The sequence below is a fragment of the Ammodytes marinus genome (genome assembly GCF_949987685.1).
Source record: "Ammodytes marinus genome assembly, chromosome: 11".
NCBI classification, from domain to species: domain Eukaryota; kingdom Metazoa; phylum Chordata; class Actinopteri; order Uranoscopiformes; family Ammodytidae; genus Ammodytes; species Ammodytes marinus.
The window spans coordinates 4,337,077-4,359,342 of record NC_137215.1 but is presented as its reverse complement, the minus strand read 5'-3'; the positions used below and the strand labels follow the sequence as shown (position 1 = coordinate 4,359,342).

The 22,266-nt window shown below is 39.0% G+C and overlaps 3 protein-coding genes across 4 annotated transcripts in view; 1 reads left to right on the top strand and 2 right to left on the bottom strand.

The window, feature by feature from the left end:
• Positions 1–22,266, bottom strand: part of antxr1d (ANTXR cell adhesion molecule 1d) — a 152,898-nt gene that overhangs the window by 39,919 nt on the left and 90,713 nt on the right. The window lies entirely within an intron of this gene.
• mettl18 (methyltransferase 18, RPL3 N3-histidine) lies at positions 8,208–11,466 on the bottom strand. The gene is made up of 2 exons (XM_080036517.1): positions 11,282–11,466; positions 8,208–9,605 (listed from the first exon to the last, which is right to left on the bottom strand). Exons 1-2 carry the CDS (start codon positions 11,372–11,374, stop codon positions 8,619–8,621), a joined length of 1,080 nt encoding a protein of 359 aa, XP_079892643.1. The 5' UTR covers positions 11,375–11,466; the 3' UTR covers positions 8,208–8,618.
• On the top strand, positions 11,902–22,254 carry zdhhc16a (zDHHC palmitoyltransferase 16a). Of its 2 annotated transcripts, XM_080036524.1 has the most exons (11): positions 11,902–12,030; positions 13,633–13,866; positions 14,124–14,318; positions 15,168–15,256; positions 16,709–16,737; positions 17,096–17,229; positions 17,806–17,889; positions 18,462–18,547; positions 18,974–19,097; positions 19,939–20,009; positions 20,493–22,254. In XM_080036524.1, exons 2-11 carry the CDS (start codon positions 13,657–13,659, stop codon positions 20,593–20,595), a joined length of 1,125 nt encoding a protein of 374 aa, XP_079892650.1. In that variant the 5' UTR covers positions 11,902–12,030; positions 13,633–13,656; the 3' UTR covers positions 20,596–22,254. The 2 variants fall into 2 exon arrangements, with proteins under 2 accessions (XP_079892650.1, XP_079892651.1); XM_080036525.1 differs by lacking the exon at positions 17,806–17,889.

Genomic DNA, 22,266 nt, shown 5'->3' with positions numbered 1-22,266 from the left:
ATCTCAACTTGTAAAGCACTTACATCAACTAATCTTTCCATAATCATTCTCAGCACTATATTCTGAAGGTTATTACAGAAAGGATTTGTCCATATGTTGTTAATTGTCTGGTTTATGATACATTTGTTATTAACATTTTAAAACAAAATTTTTAAAAACTCAAACTGAAATGAGGTTTAATAAATCACAGAGGCAAGTAATTCACTTTAACTTGATTTATTAACAATATTCAATATGCTTTCCATCAACTTCAATCAAATCAAATCATACCAATGTTTTTATTTAATTCACAGAAATATTACCTGAAATTTGAAAAATGCCCTTGTTATTAATCATTTGAAGACAGGTAATAAAATACGTGTGAATGTGTATGACTGCTGTATGTTTGAGGAGGTGGTGGTCGGAGGGGCCATAGGCACTGAATGGCAGCCACGCTTCCGCAACCGGTATGACTGTGTGTGAATGAATGGAACCTGGAACCCTGTAAGGCGCTTTTGAGTGCCTCGAAAAGCGCTATATAAATCCAATCCATTATACACAAAACAGCATTCAGTAGTATATTCAGGCTTTCTGATGGTCAATATTTCCGCTTTTTAGTGCTGTAAAGTTGAGATGAGTAAACTAGTGCCATGCCAGAAGAACTGAGCCCATAGATGACACCTGTAGACAACCACCATCTATGGAATTCAGTTCTCATAGTAGAGCACCTATCAAGACTTACTGGAGCTTCTTCATCCTTGAACGGTTTAATCATCGAAACAATTCACAATATATTGATACGTCCCAATCAATCACAAAACACATAAAGGCATCTACAACTAACAACACAACATAACGTTTATTTTATTTAACCAGTTCCCATAGTAGAGCACCTATCAAAACCTCATTTGAAACAACTTGCGCTTAATTTTCTTCATTCATTGCGCAAGTGTTGATGAAAAAGATAACCAAAATAAGCCATAATAACACAAATTAATATTTTTTTTTATTAACAACAAAAGCCAGTTAAATATACTCAATAGGCTAGATACAGTATGTATAATAAGGCTACACATTTTTTTTGCCCCCTCTTCCTGGAATAACCTGCAGAAGGAGCTCAAACTTCAGGTCCTTATGACTCTCAATGAACTTAAAGACATTGTCAAGAGTTTAAAGTCAGACTCCATTTTGGAAATTGCTAATTGTTTTCATCCATAATTTTGATGTATTTTCCCAATTGAAGTCAAGGTGAATTTTGAACTTGTTTTATGTCTTGATGTTGAAACTGTAACACTGCTGTCCATTCTGCCAGGTTTCTGTCGCAAAAGATTTACCTGTATAAATAAAGGTTACATTTTCTTCTCATTGAGACTTGCTTTGTTAAATAAAGGTTATACTAGTATGATGTAGCCTAAAGTGTCACACAGAGTACGCTGTGGTTGACTCACTCATCATGACCATCCCTGATTCTTGAGAATAGCGTGGGAGATGGTGAGGTGATACCGTCAGACCAACTGCTTTCATCAGACGATTGAGCAAGACACCATGACTGTGGTTAACGGAAGATCTTACACAGCCATCATTCAAATAATATGAGTGGGAGTAAGAGGACTGCATTTAATTAAAGTAGTAATTCACTTTTTGCAGTAGCTTGCTGGTAGTTCAACTTATTTCATATTCACATAGGGATTCAAGTAGTAGTAATTGCTAACTACTGAAGCTACTATCTACAAACCTTTTTAGGGCATAGGAAACAAGGAATTCATATTAATCTGACCATTGTTTCTTTAATTCAATTCCCATTGACCCTGTACCCTTTTTCTAACACCACGGACTACCTCCAACTGGTCAAAGTAGGTCTCTTAAAAAAGGACTCTTTGACATATTTAATCTTGAATAGTCTGATATGCCAAAACAAAGCTACTGTCTACAAACTAGTGTTAACTTTATACCTTGATGGCAAGGAACTAAAGTCAATACTAGCCTGTTGACAAGAACAATCAAGTTCATTTATCATGTTAGACTGACATTAAAGTTTTTGCATCGTATATTCAACTGTTATACAGTTGTGAAAGTGTTCAAATAGATATAACAGAATAGATATAAATACCAACTTCCGCATTATGTTAGCACAGCACAGGCAAATTAAACATGTCATTCTCCTGTATATGTTGACCAATCAGATCTTAGTATGTAGGGCTTTCAAATTAGTGCACTACTCTAAGCTAAGAGAATGGCCCAATGCCCAAATAGGGAATTCAGTGCCAAGTGATAGTCAGTAGAACCGGTTGTTTCCCAATCCAACCGCCAGATAGATAGGAGTTTCCTGAGCTTATCCAGGTGTGGCCTTCCTTAAACTTTTATTGAACCATTTACTGTAAGCCCATTACATGTCTCCTAAAAGAATGTACCGTCAGTCATAAGTGAATAAACAACAGAGGCTAAGATAACACATAGGAATTATCTCACTGTACCGTCACTGTCAATATTGACTTCAGCCATTTTGGGTGAGGTGTTTTTTTTCAGGTCAAGGAAAAGTGTCGTAATTGAATACCCGGCCCGCCCGTTGGTTAATAACAAACTTAGGCTAACCTTGTTATTGTATTTAAATGTTCTATAGCTTTTAAATGTTTTATTTCTATTCATTCGCTTTTCTAATGTGTATTATGTATTTTAATGTTGATGTATTTCATGCCCCTGTAAAGCACTTTGAATGGCCTTGTGTCTGAATTGTGCTATAGAAATAAACTTGCCTTGCCTTGTGTAGGGTTCAAAGATACTTGTACAACGGGGCTGTGTGTTAGTAATCATATTGTTTGGTTTCCTGGGAGTGTACCGGTCATAACTGATGAGTCATTCTTCTTTCCTTGACCAGAGCAGAGCAATACTCTTATCTATCAACACAATCTGATTAAGTCGCTGCTTAGCCTGAGCCTACAGTGGACACACTCCCTACGTTCCAATCCCGATACTTCCCTACTATTTAGTATGCCAGAAAAAGATTTTAGGACGTCCCAATACATGCACGTCAATTGAAGTATGCTGAAAATACATAAACAAATGCCCCACTAACTCCAACAATAGCATTTTTGGAGTATTCGTCTTTATTCTTGACATTTCTCGACATAATGGAAAAAATACTTCCTTGTCTGATGTTTTTTTTCTCTCCTATGGCCCTAAAACTCTTCTGTACTTTAGTATGTAGTGTAGTAAAAAGAAAGAGTATGTGATTTGGAACGCAGGGACCTTCATTTTAATGGTTCATAAAGCTTTTACAAGAATTAGGTTGAGATGGTTTGGTTACTAGGGCGACCTATCAAACGTTCTATTCTATCATAAAGTCATTTTGGAGTTTTGTATTTTTTTGTAACTGTTGCCTATTTATGACAAAGTAGATGTGATCTAAAGTTACGTATTGCACAGCTGCTGTATACATGCAAATGTAAACTATGAATGATGGCCAGGGTTGGGGAAGCTGCTTTGGGAAAATGTACTTTAAGCGATGACATTACAGGCATATTTGCATTAAAAATCAAGCATTATCATCAAAATAGTCAATAGCCAATTTGTTGTTGTTAGAGTTGCTAACAATATTTGAAAAACTCTTCATATATTTCGTCTTAATTGTTAACGTAACTTGTATCTTAAGTTTAAAAGCTGCACATATAGTGGACTGTAGAATATGTACCACTGCATAGATGTATAAAATAGCATGAAAAGAGAATACTTAAGTAAAGTACAAGTGCCTCCAACTTGTACTTAATTACAGTGCTGGCGTAGTTACATTACAATTCTGGAAATAGTAGCCTATCTGTATTCTTACCCTAGTCATCAACTTACCTATTGAAACAATTGTAACTAAAAACATATTGAAACTCTGTAGATTGTTCTTTTGTTTCGGCATATCAAACTATACTATACAAGATTAAATCTGTCCAATAATCCTTTTCAAATAGACCATACTTTGACCAGTATAGAGATAGCTTCCTTCCTTTATACTCACCCCATAGTCATCCAGTGAAGTTTTCAGTCCAGTTCTTGTATATCTAATCAGAAAAACATCTCGTCTTGAGTGGCCTCCCAGGATTCCAACTCTTAAACTAAACCACACTTCCTTTTCAACTCAAATATGTTCCAATGTTGAATAAGCACTGGCAAATCTTTCCGAATTAAATGAACGCACACACACACACACACACACACACACACACACACACACACACACACACACACACACACGTACACACACACAGACCCTGACACAATTCACCTGTATTTTCTGCTACCTCTCTCTCGCAAGTCCAAAATACAATGCACTGCCTGACATTCAAAAGCTAAGGACCTTAAATACCAGCACCTTCCACATCACTCACCAGTCTATCTGTTGCTCATACACTCCCTCCGTTCGGTAAGCCTGCTAAACACACACACACACACACACACACACACACACACACACACACACACACACACACACACACACACACACACACACACACACACACACACACACACACACACACACACACACACACACACACACACAGAGTCACTTCCCAGTAAGAAGGAAACAGTGGGAGTGAATAGCACGCCCCCTCACGATGAATCAACACATAATAGTTTCTGAGGAAAACCATCTGAACATGGCCCTGCCCCTTGTTCCCATAAGCAGCCTGTGAGCAAGCAGAGGAAAGGCTGTGTCGAAGGAACCAGGAATTCCCCTACACACACACACACACACACACACACACACACACACACACACACACACATACAGAGACACAGAGAGAGAGACACACACACACACACACAAATACATACAGAGAGACACACACACACACACACACACACACATACAGAGACACACACACATACAGAGACACAGAGACACACACACACACACACACACACACACACAGAGACACACACACACATACAGAGACACAGAGAGACACACACACATACAGAGACATAGAGAGACACACACACACACATACAGAGACACACACACACACACACACACACAAACATACAGAGAGAGAGACACACAGACACACACACACACGCACACACACACGTACACAGAGAACAGCTGTCGAGATGACGCAGCCCGTAACACTGCTGGAAAGTTGCAAACAGAAACCTATTTTGTGTTTCGTTTGTATGACTGTAAGAGAGAAGTACAGTTCGAAAGTACAGTATGTTTAGATCATAGTGGAGAAGCGGAAATTCTGTCAACACAGAACTGTGGTGGGTGTTGAAATCTGAAATGCATAGTCATGTTTGAGTTGGTGGCTAAGTTTCCTAGGAAGAGGTGCAATGCAGCTAAGTATATTTACTCAATAGCTTTACTACTTAAAGACCTACTTCACCGGTGGAAATATGAAGGTGTATTGAACTCTGAGATCCTATGTAGTATAAATGTGCAAACATTTTTAGAAATCAGTTCCTCCTAGCCTGAGAAAAGGCAGAAAGAGTGTTTTATGGTCTCACTGTCTAACCTCACCCTACATTTTACCATGCGTGACATCACACTAGTAAAAATTTAGGGTTAGGATTAACAGGATTAGCTGGGCCAAGGAAAGACTGAGGGAAGAAAAACCTCATTCATTATGTTATAATAGCGACTTTATAATAATAGAACGCCGGTTCTGTATGGGTGAATTATTCCTTTAAGTTCAAGTTAAAGGCACTTTTCTTTAGTATTTTCTATTCGTGCAACTTAATACTTCTACTCCACCACAATTCAGTGGGGAATATTGAAACATGAATCCTCAAACCCACAATGAACAGAACATTTATTTGCGGTCCCACACAACCAAAATACTCTCTGGAAAAAATTAAGAGACCACTCCAAATGTTCAGTGTCTCTGGTTTTACTCTTTAGAGGCATATGTTTGAGTAGAATGAACATTTTGGTTTTATACTACAAACTACTGACAACATTTCTACCAAATTCCAATAATTTTTTTTTCATTAAGAGCATTTTCAATAAGTTATGTAGAGATGAAGATTTAAGAAAAATCCAGACTGGTCTCTTCATTTTCTTCCGGAGCTGTAGATACTTTTGAATTTTTACTCTTAAGTGGTATTGTAATATGGTGACTTTTAACTTATAATGGATATACTGTATATTATTATATTTTTGTAATAATGCATCTATACTCTTATTAAAGTATTGTTTTCAGGTATAAACCACTGCCTAGAATATTGTTTTTTTATTTAATTAAAAAAAAAAAAAATCTTTGCCAAATATTATTCATCATCGGTGCTGTGTGCGTCACTGGATCAATTCATGAGAATATTTGTCTAACTCAAGTCATTTATTCAGGTGAGGTAACTGATAGGAGTGTATTCAAACACACACAAAAACAGACACACACACACACACACAGCCTGCCTAAAATAACCTTGTTTGCTCTCCTAGTCAAACATAGCAGAGATGTGATACCAATTGTGCTTTTATCAGATGATCATGAAAGAACAGCGTCAGCAGGGTAATACCAAGAATTTTTTTTTTTTTTCAATAAACCCGGCGGACAATAATATGAAAACAGTTTCATTGTTTGGCGACCTTCTAAGAAAGAAAAAAATCTTTTTATTTCCTCTTTACCTAGTCACCTCATACGCGAGAAACTGGTCTGTACTTCCTCAGAAAAAAAAAGAAAAAATTTAAAAAAATGCCCGGTCGGATTAGTTCAATGGATTTCCTTGATGGGGAGGAAAGGGGGGATTTTCCAAACGGTGTTGGAAAAGTCAAGGCACAGATCCCTTCTTGTACAAGGAAGCATGTATCTGTGTATGCTCAATATTATGTGTCATGACCTTCTTGTATGTTAACAAATGGAGAATTTTCCCAGATTACGTAGTGGCTTTTAAAAGGTGTGCTATGCAGTTTCAGAGGAGGGGGATTTGTTGTTTACATATAGAGAGCCTGCAGTTAGGTTAGAAAAATATTTTTGTCCATGTACTTTTCTTATAGTGTTGAAGATTTCTATCATCATAAATCATAATCATTTTGAGGAACCTGGAACCAAACGTATGATTAGAATATGTTCATAAACAAAACTGTGGGCCCTGCTGCTGTAAACAACAACAACAACAACAGTGAAACAGTAACGTTTTAGGTAGCATTCTAACTTCAAACAGTGTCCCAGGGATCACATTTTCCCTGTGAGGAAAGTTTCTTTAATCAGTTATGAGAATAGACCTTAGAAAATGTCCACTTCTCTGACACACCCAAAAGGACATTAAAAAAAATCTATCTTTAACCAAATTTTAAAAACACCAGAGACACAAGAGTAGCCATTACTTATAATAATACAGCATATAGCTTCTGTACAGTGTATTTAAAATCACTTAGCTGTTACTACCACTTACTTATTCTTACTGTTATTATTTGTATACTTTTTTGTTGTTATAATGCTATCATATCTTATATATATATAATTGTTTAAGCTGATTCAGGGAGAGTCGCACAAGAATCCCAAATGCACCTTTACTGTCTTGACTTGTACCTGTGCAAATGGCAATAAACACATTCTATTCTAATAGCTATACAGAGACCCCCATAGAGTCCCACCATTGATGTGCAGTGACTTTAGCATCCACTTCCCAGACCTACATCCTGGGATATCGGTGGGATAAGTTGCAATTGACATTTCTAGCCGGACATCGGAAACAAGCCGGGCTTTCATGCTGCTGTTTGAACATTTAGAAAGGTCACTGAGCCCATTTCCTTTTTCTCTTCTCCTCCCTGATGCATCTAAAGACCTGTAACATACACACACACACTGAAAATGTGAACACAAAAACAAAACAACCAACCAACTCTATTTTACAGGTTTCTAAGGACATTGTTTAAACTATAGGCAAATGTTAAGAGGAAAATAAAAAGTCAACGAGGTGTCATGTAGGTACTGTTATATAGTCTCTCTCTCTCTCACACTCACACACACACACACACACACACACACACACACACACACACACACACACACACACACACACACACACACACACACACACACACACACACACACACACACACACACACACACACACACACACACACACACACACACACACACACACACACACACACACACACACACACACACACACACACACACACACACACACACCCCTGCACTTACTGGCAGACAGACATATTCAAATATCTACATAGGAAGTGAAAGAAGGTGTTTAGGGCAAATGGTAGATCATGAGATAGCATATTTTATTACAGCCTTGTTTTAGCACTGTAGCACAACTGACATTTAGAGGTATATACATTTATTTATATGCATTTAACTATGTTGTAATCAACTTTTTCAACAGAGCATAAGAGTCCCTGACAATTATAACAAATTAAAGGTGGGCCGGTCTGCCTAACTTTTTCATCTAGGTGCAGGTACTACTGTTAATACACAGCCTTGGCTCTTTAAACTGGTATGTAAACAAAAAGGGGCCCAGAGAGCTAGCAAAATTCCCGTTTACAGAGCCGAAACTGTGTATTAACACACTTTTTTTCAGTACACTCACTATATACAGGTAGCGGATCGCAAGGAGATATTCACTAGCTTTCTCCAGAATCACTGACTCGACCTTTAAACATTGTATTAACACCCAGTCCTGCTTCACTTTTTACAGGTGTCCTTTGTCGTTGTTTTAAACCGTAGCAGCACCACATGTCTCTGCAGTCCCTCGTCCCCGTCCCACACGCGCTCCAAAGAGAAAACCCCTTTCTGCTCCACGAACGACTCAAACAGGTGCAGTCCTCCCCCTACCCCAAAGTAGTGTGCTTTAGTGGCCAGGTAAACCAGCCCGTTTGGTGCTAGCAGTCTATGGAGGGTCTCGTGTAGCGTGGGGTAGTATGCTGTGTTATAGATGGTCTCTGAGGTGAATATAATGTCATATTTGGGTTGCGGTGGGTCGTCCTTCTCAACCAATGCGAGATACGTGCTCCAATCGCCGGAGAAAAAGCGACATTTTGACAGCAATGGGTTTTTCGATAGTACATCCAATGCTTTTTTCTTAGTAGGAGGGCTGCCATTTTTTACGTCCTCTTTCGAATTCTTTTCACCGCCATCTTGGATTTTCATCTTCTTCCCGCTGCCTTCTTTGTCACCCTCCTCTTCGCTGCCTACGTCATCTTCATCCTCTTGGCAGTTTATTATCACATTAGGCACCGTGAGCTGCTCGATAACCGTGCTGTTATAGTCCTGGAAGTGGGCTTGCCTGGCACCTCTTTTCAGGGCCAGTATCCCCAACAGACCGGCACCGCAGCCCAAATCGAGCACCCTTTTCCCCATGAAAGTCTCCCCGTCTCTCTCGATGAGCTCCAGGAGGTCGTAGGTGCATTCCCAGACTTTCAGCCCGCCCTCGTACACACCGGAGATCAAATCGGACCGCTGCTCCGCGGTGCGATGGAGGATATTTTCGACGTCATCGCGCTCCGAGGCCGTCCGTTCGAAAACCGTCTCGTTGAGGAAGTAAAGAGGAGGGAGGGTTCCTATGGTAACGGATTCGGCGACAGAGTCGGTAAGGAGAGAATGGGGGTCCGACAGGGCAAAGTGCTCCTTCGCTTCTTTCACTGGCTCGCACGGTTTGGTAGTGTCCACAGTCTGAAACAAAAACATACAAAGCAGTGTGTGTCAGGGATGGGCATTTGAAGGCAAGGCAAGGCAAGTTTATTTCTATAGCACAATTCAGACTCAATTCAGGCCATTCAAAGTGCTTCACAGGGGGCATGAAATACATCAAGATTAAAATACATCAAGCATAGAATACACATTAGAACATTGTTTGGTAGAATACTCTAGTCTGAAAAGAGTAAAAAGGGGTAAAAGCAAGCAGTGTTAGACAGTTTATTTTCATTTGTGGTTTTCATTGTGTGTAAATATATATATATATTTTTTACATATTATTTTTTGGCATTTTCAAGCTTTAATAGACAGTACAGAGTTGAAATGGGGAGACAGAGAGATAGAGAGAGAGAGAGAGAGAGAGAGAGAGAGAGAGAGAGAGAGAGAGAGAGATGACCTGCAGTAAAGGTCCATGGGTAGATTTCGCCCCCTGCTGGTAGGATATCTCATTGCTCATAAAAACGTATTTTAGACTGATACAATTTTACTTGGTTGACATAATACGACACTGAATATTTGGAGTGGTCTCTTACATTTTTTCCAGAGCTGTACACTGAGACATTTGGTCAAACTGTTCACATAGAAAACACCCACCACGAGAGGGCCACATTGAGATAAAAATGCCAGACAGGCAGGCAGGCAATATTCTTTTATATACTATCTATCTATACTCAGAACACTAGTGTCGAACATAACAATAACAACTAATACAGTCTGAACTAATGTGAGTAGAAAGGATTAAGTAAGTGGAAAAAAATAATACAAAAATATATTTCTCTCTCATTTTTGTCCCAGAAAGCACACGTTGCTCGTGGGATTGAGGTTGCGGAGAGATTTGATTTTAGCACCAGCTACCAAATCCTGGCCTACTGCACAGAGGCCACGACCTGTTTAAGACGCTATAGAATCAAAGCTTTTTACATATTACGATATTTCATTTTTTCACATAACTATCTGTAAACATGCAAGTTAAGGGTCGAACCCGTGTACACCGTTACAAGGACATGCGTTAACGGTACGCTCTCTACCGAGTGAGCTACCAAGGCGACCCTCAGCAGTGGCTTTTGAATGCACCAATAGCCTACACCAGTGATAACATAGTTGACCACCAATCAAAGATTAAAAATCCGAAATTCTAAATTGGCAAAAACTATTCGATGATTATAGACATTTCAACTAACTGAACAGACCCCGATTTTTGTGTGTGTGTGTGTGTGTGTGTGTGTGTGTGTGTGTGTGTGTGTGTGTGTATTTCTCTTTACTTTACGTTGTTGTGTTGTGAAATGACTGACACTGCATTTATTATGGATGTAGCTGTGATTATTGTGTAGGTACATTCTTAAAAACAGAATTCTACTGTACTGTAATTTGTTTTCAATAAAGTTATACAAAAACCTTCCTACTAAAAGGGTTCATATTCTTGCAGTCACTACCACCCATGTGCGCATATCCTATATTTTATCATATGCATTTTCCTTTTTATAACGAACATTCTCATTCTAGAACTTAAAATTGGCAGAAAACACGTGTCTCACTCCAACTGACAGCACTTTGAGTAACTTTACATTCGCTAGAGAACACATTGACAGTTAGCTAACACACACACACACACACACACACACACACACACACACACACACACACACACCACTCACATGTTTTGTAGCATTCTCTTTCTTTTCTTTTCCGTGGTGGTTGTCCGTGTTCGTTGTTTGTTCTGGAACCTCGAAGTTGAAACAAAACGACATGTTGACGCACAACAAACAGCGCACACGGCTAGCTTAAATTTAAGGCTGTAAAAGTTAGTTTTCCCCCGCTAACTACTGGCTGCACATGGCGAGAGAGTGTAGCTAGTGAAGCTAGCAGAACAGCTGCCTCTACGGACTACAAGTCCCAGAGATCTTAGAACTACAGTTACCGTCATTAATAAATGTGGAATAATAGAGACTTGTGACTTGTGAATTAACTTGGATTATATATTGATTACCCCCCCCCTCAATTAATTTCATGATTTTTTAAATTATTGATTTCAATGGATGTTATAATTTATTTCAGATTTGAACTGTTTTATGACATGGCATGTGACATATAATAAAATAATTTGTTAAATATTCGGTGATATTACAACTCCTATTTTGTATTGGAAGACTTTCGAATTGAATAAAAAAATAAAAAAACAAAATTAAAATAACCCCTTCCTGACTCAAACTACCAAGATGCCTTGCGCTATCGTTCTGGCGCATGCGCACTCGCTGCGGATCAGATCTGTTTAACTGTCTGACAGAAGAACCCTGATCCTGCTCGTCTCCGCTAGTGTGTGGCGATAGTCTTGCTTTTGGCCTTTCTTTATGAACATGTCGAGGAGAGGGATGATTTCAGCTGTCCATTCGCATTCATAGAACACGTGAGTATTCTCTTAAATATCTGAAATGTACATGTAGCCTATTAAAAATGTCACCGCGAATGTTGTTGAATAGGAAAAACTGACATCAGTGTGGCATCCAAACAAAAGGGATTTATTTGGTTTGCGTTAGGATTCTACGAGACTGTTTACATCGAGAAATACTGTGCTCCAATTCATTTTTTTAGGCTGTTAACAGATTTACGACAAACGTTTCATCTTTATGATATGTTTAACATTGTCAGACATGCACATGCCCCTTATACATGGTCAGGTAGCTAAAATCTCCACCCAGACTCCACCTTGTCTGGAATGCAGAAGAGCAGGGATAGGCGTATAATGACATCTAGGCTACTACATAAGTCATAGGCAACAGCTAGTCATTTGAACCACACACTCGTTTAGCTGCCTGTACAGCCTATAGTCCTACATATTTGATTAACCATTTCTCTTTTATTAGCAGTGTTGTTATTTGTTCACCTGTAGGCTACGCTTTTAGTTGTGTAGCCCTGTTGCTCACCTCCCCCTTGTGCCAGGCTGCAGCTTATACAGTTTAAAGAGTTGCATAGAGTCCATTTCAGCAAATCTAGACTATCTGAAATGTATCCAAATGTTGTGGACCAGTGTGACAGATGCCACGCCTCCTCTTGTGAATTGAGTCATATGTTTTTTTTTTATTGTCCCAGACTACACAAATTCTGGACTGACTTTTTTGTGATTTTGACGGGGTTTCTTGGAGTCCAAATAAGGACGGACCTCTTAATTGCTATATTTGGGACCCCACCAGAAGGGATCAAATTGTAGCCCTGTACCCAATGAAGTGAATGTGTCAGTCAGTTGTCACAGTTACTAATGTAAACAATTGAAACTGATAACCAGCCCAATTTGATTGACTGACGAATTCAGCATTTTTGTGAGTTTGAAAAAAGTCTAGTGGACTGGATCAGAGCAGAATTTTTGTAAAAAAAAAAATTGTCAAGCTAAAATGCAAACCGTTCCTCTCTGTAAAGGTGTGCTGACATTTTCTAAAGCCCAAAGAATTAAAGATATTTCAACAAAAATTTGGAACCCATTCCTTTGTACTGCTTTGCATGGTTACAATACAGAGGTATGTCAGGACTTCAACTCTTTCACAATGGAATTTGGATAAACAGATATTGGATCGTATCGTATCGTTCCCATTCCATAACGTGTTTAAAAAAAATCATAATTTAAGTTTTTATTTGTTTTCTCAGTGGATTTCAGAGCAGATACAGTCATACAACACAGGAGAGGGGAGCTACTAGCCGTCACTATATATAACTGCAGAGTACAGCTATGGGCATTTTTTATAATTTTATATAAAAAAAAGAGCGAGTAGAGTAGAGAAAAGTATTAAAAAAAAAAAAAAAAAAAAAAAAAAAGTATAATGTCGAATAATATGTCTAATATGTATATTTATTCCCCTTGCAGGCTTGTGTGAGCTAGCTGTCTAAAAACGCCAGAGTACAGCTATAGACAATAAAAAATATATATAAAAAAGAGCAGGGTAACATTTCTGTCAAAAATCAATAGAATTTTTTTTCCAATCCCAAGCCTAATATGTATATTTATTCCCCCTTGCAGGCTTGTGCGTATCCCAGATGCAGAATGCGTTTGTGTCGGTGTGTGCGGTCTCGGCCGTGCCTGAGGAGGGTTCGCAGCAGACTGCCTGTGTGGATGAGAACACTCTGGGCCTATATGGTGCTGCTGGGCCGATCGCTTTACTTCAACTCACTCACCGACTCCGATGTGGTTTTCGACTCTGTGTTTGAGCCAGTGCTTTGGACCGTGGACTATGTCACTCGCTGGTTTGGCGCGGTAAGAGTGTGTGTGTGTCTATGTGTGTGTGGGGGGGTCTGTGTGTCTGTGGGTCTGGGAGTGTATGTGTGTATGTGTGTGTGTGCGCGTGTCTCTTTGTGAGAGAGTGAGTGTGTGTGTGTGTCTGGGAGTGTGTGTGTGTGTGTGTGTGTGTGTGCGTGTCTCTTTGTGAGAGTGTGTGCGTGCGCATACACAAATGTACAAAATCTTTATTCACCCAAATTCTTATTCCATTTTTACTGTCTTTTGTCCTACAGGTGTTTGTGGTTCTGGTGGTGGTTCTGACCAGCTCCATCTTGGCCATAGCCTATGGGATCCTCCTGCCTATGGTCTTTAGAACTTACTCTACGGCATGGATCACTTGGCACGTCATTTATGGCCATTGGAACCTCGCACATATTGTGTTCCATTACTACAAGGCCACCACCACTCCCCCCGGATACCCACCTACAGTAAGACACTTTAGACTAGTCTGTACAACAACACATAGCTTTAGTTAAGTGCCTGAATTAAAGGTGGAGTCAGCTATTCTGGAGAATGCTTGTTGTCAAAATAATTTTGTCAAAATCAGTTAATATCCCCTCATGATCTATAGGAGCCACATCCAATATGTGTGCTCCGTGTGGACTGACTCCCGGGTGACTTGGCTGACGCGCTGTGATGTTTCCCTCAATGTGTGTAGCCTATCATGTAGCTGTGTAGCAATGACTGAACCAAGCGATCATCTCCGGTTTGCAACCCGTTTATTCTGCTCACCATGACACCAATTATTGCACATGTGAATACGGAATACATTCGTTAGGTTCCTCAGTGATAACAACATTGACAATTGAGCTTCTAGCGGTCAAAAACCGTATGCCCTTCCGGGGTCAATCAACAGAGGTAACCCAAATGACGTACCCTTTATACCTGTGCCTGCAGTAGGGCACAGCAACACTCAGTGGTCAAAACAGACATTACAACACAAATGGCAAACAGGAAAATGGCTCTTACATGATCCACTACCTGTGTGTGTGCACCCGAAAGAAAAAAATCTGTAAACTGTTATGTAAACAAAGGGGCCTACCCAAGCTAGCAAAATGCCGGTTTACAGAGCCTAAGCTGTGTATTATACCTTTTTTTGTTTAGCAGACGCCGTACGCACAGTACGAGCAGGTATCGGATCTTGAGGAGATATTTATTGATTTTGCCAAAAAGTGATTTACACAACAAGCGTTCTCCAGAATCACTGACTCCACCTTTTAAACTTACATTTAATTATGCGACTAAAACATTTCCTTATGTTTCTTCTTTCAACATAGGAAAAAAACAACAGTCCATTTGTGGCCGTGTGCAAGAAATGCATCAGACCAAAACCAGCAAGGACACACCACTGTGGCATCTGTAACAGGTGAGATACACACTGCTCACTTGTGCTCTGTATTTCATTTAGGCGAGACACTGCAGGTAAACCGGGTATAACGTTTTTGACTTATAGATATCACCATGACACTGCCAGTTGATTACTGACATTTTCTTTTTGTATAACAACTTTCACGGAATTTTTTTAGGAATCCAATTTGGAGATATCTGACTATTTATAAATTTGATTTTTTTTTTTACAATATATTAGTATCCAAAGAGACAGCCTTTTTTAAATTCTATAAATACAAAAATACCATGTGTGTGTACAGTTCTTAAAAATGCATAAAAAATGAATGAATGAATGAATGAATTAATAATTTATAATTATTATAATTTTTCAAATATGCAACAACAATACAATAATAAAAATGCATCAACAGGAGTTAGCCCTAGTGACTCCTGCACTGATAAGGCCGCCAAGCACTCTATAAAAATGCCACAACATATTTGAACAGTTTCATAAACATTTATAAGTTCCTCATAGGACGTTTAAAGTGTAACTGCACCCTTTTACTTGTTTTTTGAGATAGAAGCTGAATTAAATCACTATGTTGTTAAGGAACACTTATATGCTGGTGTTGATATTGAAAAAAATTGCAATATGTTAAATATCGGCAATTTAAGAAATGTTTTGTATTGTAAATCATTTTAGAACTTTACTAAGATTTGAAAAAAACTTTTTCCTTTGGGTTCGAAAAATGACGTACATGTTGACTTAATGTACGTCATCACGTCTCCGCAAAGCCGGTCACGCTCTTCACAGGTCCATGGCTGATCCATGAGCTACTACTGTTATACTGTCCCTCCAAGGATGTTATTTCGGGGGTTAACGTTAACACACTTCACTTCTATCGGCAGTGTGTCTGCATTATCTCACACTGTATAACACACACACACACACACGGACCCGGACTTGTTCATTACTTCACTTGATTGACACACGCTACCGCTCGCTCGCTCTCCTCGCTCACACACAGACACACACAGACTGCCGCTCGTTCACTTGCGCTACTCGGTCTCCTAACACTACGATAGAAACACCCGCCAACAATTTAGAATAAGAAAGTCCTCCACCTCAGACGACCCATCTGTGTGGCATATGAGCTCACTGTGTAGCGATAGTGCCGTTAGACTTTGTGTCACTCGATATTTCAATGAAGTCATGTCATTCAGATCTTCCTGAGTGACAGCTACTAGCAGCTAGCCCCCTCCTTCACTGACACCGCGCGCCCCCCTCCCTCCCGAAAGTCGGCCGGCTGATGTCGGAATGTTTAAAAACAATGGTTCTCAAACGGAATTCAGAATCCATGGTCTGAAAGCATTTTTCAAAATCGTGCAGTAGCTCAAACAGGGGGTTCAGTTACCCTTTAAGCAAAGAAAGATTATTTGTTTTGTTTGTATAAGTACGAGACTGAATATTTCCTTTTTTCCTTTGCAGGTGCATTCTGAAAATGGACCATCACTGTCGTATCCTTTTTCACTGCCACTGTGCCAAACATACACTCTACGCTCTGGAAAAAATTCATTTGGAGACCACTCCAAATATTCTGTTTCTCTTGTTTGACTATTTATAGGCAAATGTTTGAGTAGAATGAACATTTTGGTTTTATAATATAAACTACTGACAACATTTCTACCAAATTCCAATACATTTTTGTCATTAAAGAGCATTTTCAATAAGTTATGTAGAGATGAAGATTGAAGAAAAATCCAGACTGGTCTCTAAATTTTTTTTTAATGTAATATTAGATATATAAAAAAAAATCCCATATTGTAGCTATGAAACGATGGTGTGTTTTTCCCCTTAACGTTTTGTTCCTCTCAGCCTGGCTGAATAACTGCGTGGGCCACTTTAACCACCGGTACTTCTTCTGTTTCTGCCTCTTCATGTCCATGGGCTGCATGTACTGCAGCATCAGCGGGAGAAACCTCTTCCTGGATGCCTACCATGCTGTGGAGGTGAGATACACACACACACACACACACACACACACACACACACACACACACACACACACGCAATCATGCACGCACGCAAACATACACACACACATGCATGCAATAATGCACGCACGCAAGCATACACACACACACACACACACTCACTCACTCACTCACTCACTCACTCACTCACTCACTCACTCACTCACTCACTCACTCACTCACTCACTCACTCACTCACTCACTCACTCACTCACTCACTCACTCACTCACTCACTTACTCACACAGATATACATACACTACTGTACCACTGTGGTTACATTTTATTTAATTAATTTCAATATAAATATGCCTAACTCTCTTCAGATGCTTTACTATCATGGAACTAACTCCCCAAATAACTGAAAGATTTTGTGGGTTTGGGTTGACAGGGGCTTTAAGTCTTGGTTAGATATTTTCCTGCCACATTTCCTCTACCTGGTGTCTTTTCTCTGTGGGTCTGAACTGTTCATAATACTGACAGGACACTGGCTTGTTTCTCTCTTTAACCCTCTGGTGTGTGTGTGGTGTGTGGTCGCGGGCTGTTCCTTTAGCGCCATAAGCATTTGGACTCGGACAAGTCAGGGGTCCCGGTGACAGGGATGGGTGAGATTATTGGGCTTCTCCCCCCCGGACAGGTATGGGCTCAGTGCATTCACGAAAAAAAGATTTACAGCTCTGGAAAAAATTAAGAGACCACTCCAAATCTCTTGTTTGACTATTTATAGGCATATGTTTGAGTAAAATGAACATTTTGGTTTTATCCTATAAACTACTGACAAATATTTCTAACAAATTCCAAAAACAAAAATTGACATTAAGAGCATTTCCATTAAGTAATGTACGTAGAGATGAAGAGTGAAGAAAAATCCAGAATGTTCTCTTAAATTTTTCCAGAGCTGTATATTACAGTTTTATTAATATATAATAAAAGTGTTTTTATATGAAGTGTTAATATTATCAATGATACCATCAAATGTATGTAATTTATGTTTTTTTTTTAATAAGACTTCAAAAACAATATTAAAATAAAGTGTTTTTAATTTTCCGCTATGTAATATATGTTGTTTTTATTTTATTTTATTTGAAACAAAAACAAGATTTTTAATAATTTATAATATAAGTGTTTTCATATGAAGTTTTTATATTATCAATTTCAAAGATACCATCAAAGGTATGTAATATATATATGTTTTTTTTTTAAATCTAGGCCAGCTATTCGACGGCTCCACCGCCCTACACCTTTAAGGATAAGATGATTGACAAGAGCATCATCTATATGTGGGTGCTAACCAGGTAACCATGACACTTCTTGTAACCGCTCACCGCAAAGTTATTCAAAGCATTGTGTGTGTGTGTGTAGTATTTTGACACAGAAAAACTGAATAATAATTTGTGAGATGTTTGGCTATTTTGCTTCCATAACATGTGGATATGGTATACTATGAAATGTTCTTACATTACATTACATTTTATTTAGCGGACACTTTTTTGCATTCAACCATGAAGGTACAAACTCAGAACAACAGGAAACACGTCAGTACTATAGCTTCAAATAAACCAAAATACAAAGTGCAACATGTTAGTGATACACAGAGATGTAACAAGTGCAATTTAAATTTTTAATCTAAACGTCAGTATGATGTATAAAACCAATACATAGGGGTTGTCCTTTACTATCTTGGCAGCTGGTATAATAAAATGCGTTTTCGTCCTTAACAGCACAGTTGGAGTGGCGCTGGGAGCTCTGACCATGTGGCACGCGGCTCTCATATCCAGAGGAGAGACAAGCATAGAGAAATACATCAACAGCAAAGAGACAAAGAAAATGGCCGAACAAGGAAGGGTGAGTTAAGTAATAATTCCAAGTTGTGACAAGTTTTTAAAGGTGCAGTCAGTGATTCAGGAAAATGCTTGTTGTCAAAATCACTTTGTCAAAATCATTTAGTGAATATCTCCTCACGATCCGCTACCTGTCCGTACTGTGTGTGTGTGTGTGCTGAAAACAATCTGGCGTTAATACACAGCCTAGTATGCTAGTAAGCTAGTATGTAAGCAAAGGGTTTGTTAACAAAGGGGCGCCTACCGTAGCTACTAGCAACATGCCCGTTTACAGAGCCTAGGCTGAGTATTATCCCTGATATTCACTGATTTTGACTAAGAGTGATCTTGACAACAAGCATTCACCAGAATCGCTGATTCCACCTTTGCAACAATTTTTTCTTTTCTTTATGATGAACTACAAACTCACAATTATAAGTAATTAGATATTTACATTTAAAGCTGGGGTGGAGGATTTGGAGAGAAAATGGCAGTTGGGATAGAGATTCGAATCCAAATACCTCAACCGCTCCACTTGTTCTCTTTGGTCCCTCCCTGACACGCTCTACACCAACAAAGTCGTGCCAAAGTGAATGGACAGTCCCAACAGCCAATAAGAACAGAGAATCGGAGCCTCGCTCTGATTGGTCAAAGTGTACAGCTCATGTTAACTTTGACCAATCAGAAATCATATACCCCAGCTTTAATGGCACCTTTTTTAAACTGGCTTTATAAAACGGGTGGCTTAAATCCAGCGATCTGATTGGTTCCTAACTGTTGTATAATTGGCGTATACAACTGCTATGACGTCCAATCAGATCGCTTTGTAATTGCTGTAACTTTTGTCCCTAACTCTGCTCTACCAGGTGTACAGAAACCCTTACAACTACGGCAGGCTGAATAACTGGAAAGTCTTCTTCTGTGTTGAGAAACGAAGGTGTGTCTCGCTAACGTTTTTTTAAAGATTTTCTGTCTAGATAGCCGTGCATTATAGAGGGTTCCCACGGTCCTGACATTACTGGAAAAGTTCTGAAATTTGAAAAAAAATAACAATAATAATGTTTTGCAGACCTGGAAGTGGTTTTGAGACAACTGAATGTTTTAGAGAAGTTTTGAATGTACACTTATGTTTTGCTAGTGTTCAAAATATGTTCATAAAAATGTCCAAATCATGTCTAACCTTATGCAAAATAGTTCATTGAGTTACTATAGTTTAAAATCTTGCTTTTTTTGCTTATCCCCAAGAATGCCTGGGGAAGGGTAACTTGCATTACAGTTTCAGTAAACAATTGAACAGATATAATTAAAATTAACAGACATTATTAAAATGTATTGGGGAAAATTATGTATAATAACCCTGATTGATCTATGATAAATTCCGCCTTGTTCTGCTTGTAACCTCTATCTTGTCTCTCTCTAGTCACTGGTTGACTCGCGTATTCCTTCCCTCCGGACACCAACCATATTGTGATGGAATAACGTGGACAGTTCTACCCCTGAAAAAGGATCTTTTGCCAGTATGAGAGACTATATGACAGACTCTACTGGGCCATACACTGGTGGCCTACTGTCGGATATGGACGTTGGGTCTAGTTGTGGCTTAAAGGTGGAGTCAGTGATTCTGGAGAACGCTTGTTGTCAAAATCAGTGAATATCTCCTCATGATTTAGTATCTGTTTGTAAGTGTGTGTGATAATACACAGCCTAGGGTCTATGTACACTTTGTAAACATACCAGTTTACAGAGTCTAGGCTGTGTATTATAACTGGATTTTCTTTTTTAAATCACCACACACACACACACACACACACACACACACACACACACACACACACACACACACACACACACACACACACACACACACACACACACACACACACACACACACACACACACACACACACACACACACACACACACACACAGTACAGACACACAGTACAGACAGGTAGCGGATCATGAGGAGATATTCACTGATTTTGACACAAAGTCATTTTTGACAACAAGTGTTCTCCAGAATCACTGACTGCACCTTTTTAAAGGACCTTTTACATGGTGGATCCATACAGCTGAAGAAACGAGGTCATATCAACTTCCGAGACCTCACAAACTTGTATGGGGTTATTGCTCATCATTGGTTACTACTGGACATTCACGTGGAAAATCTACCTGTCACGGAGAGTGTGTTCTCAACTGGGATAAGCTTACAAACTGCTCTTACTTGACTACAAGCATTTGTTCATATCATGTGTTTTTGATATTTTTTTAACATAGTAACATACACTACTGACATACAATTGGACTGAAGTACATTTTTTTTTTATTATTATTCTTTCGGACAATTCCACACAATACACAATTATCTCTTTCACATCATACATCTTACTTTGTGTTGTCCGAAGGGTGACGGAAGAAGCCAAAGGCTTATCAGGTCCCGCCCCCATTTTCATCAGATTCAGATACACAGATACATATTTACTGTTACAGAAAAAAAAACAAAAAAAAACACAATTTAGTTTTTTGTTTTTGATTATTTTGCCAAAAAAAATGTGTTAAGCAGCTGCAGTCCAATACACAGTCAATTTTCATTCTCATTATTCATTGACCTTGCACAACTGACATGCTTTCCATTTTCCCAATGAATTTTAATTACTCATCGTTATCCTCTCTTTCCACTGTAGCCATTTTTACGATGTCTCCTTTGATAGATGCAATACCAGATACAATGTTTGCTATCCCCTCCCGAACAGCAGTGACAGCCTGTTTTGTTCCATCCATATCTAATCTATTTTCAAGCTTTATTTGACATTACATAGTTGAAATGGGGAGACAGAGAGAGAGAGAGGGGGGAGAGAGATGACCTGCAGTAAAGGTCCACGGGTCGGACTTGAACCCGCGACCACTTCAACGAAGGCCGGAGCGAATATGGTACACGCTCTATCCACTACGCCACCGGAGCGCCCCGACTGATGTACCTTTTACCTTTTTTCTTTCTTCTTTAAAAAAAAATATTTTGTACGACCACAAAAATGAAAACAAACCAAAAGTTTATTGTCATATTATCACCAATATTATCATGTTGAAAGAACGAGTCGAGGATGACGAATGGACTGAGGTATCATGACTGTCTGTGTTATTTATCTGTATTTTGTACCTTTTGAGTTAATAAATCTTTATAAATAGCTTTATTA

What these genes read in the sequence shown, in the direction of transcription:
- mettl18 (XM_080036517.1), bottom strand. Translation starts at nt 11,374, where the DNA reads ATGTCGTTTTGTTTCAACTTCGAGGTTCCAGAACAAACAACGAACACG. An exon ending in AAGAGAATGCTACAAAACAT is followed by an intron (nt 9,606 to 11,281) that starts GTGAGTGGTGTG and finishes TTTTTGTTTCAG; the next exon opens with ACTGTGGACACTACCAAACC.
- zdhhc16a (XM_080036524.1), top strand. Translation starts at nt 13,657, where the DNA reads ATGCGTTTGTGTCGGTGTGTGCGGTCTCGGCCGTGCCTGAGGAGGGTT. An exon ending in GAAAATGGACCATCACTGTC is followed by an intron (nt 16,738 to 17,095) that starts GTATCCTTTTTC and finishes TGTTCCTCTCAG; the next exon opens with CCTGGCTGAATAACTGCGTG. An exon ending in GGCTTCTCCCCCCCGGACAG is followed by an intron (nt 17,890 to 18,461) that starts GTATGGGCTCAG and finishes TTTTAAATCTAG; the next exon opens with GCCAGCTATTCGACGGCTCC.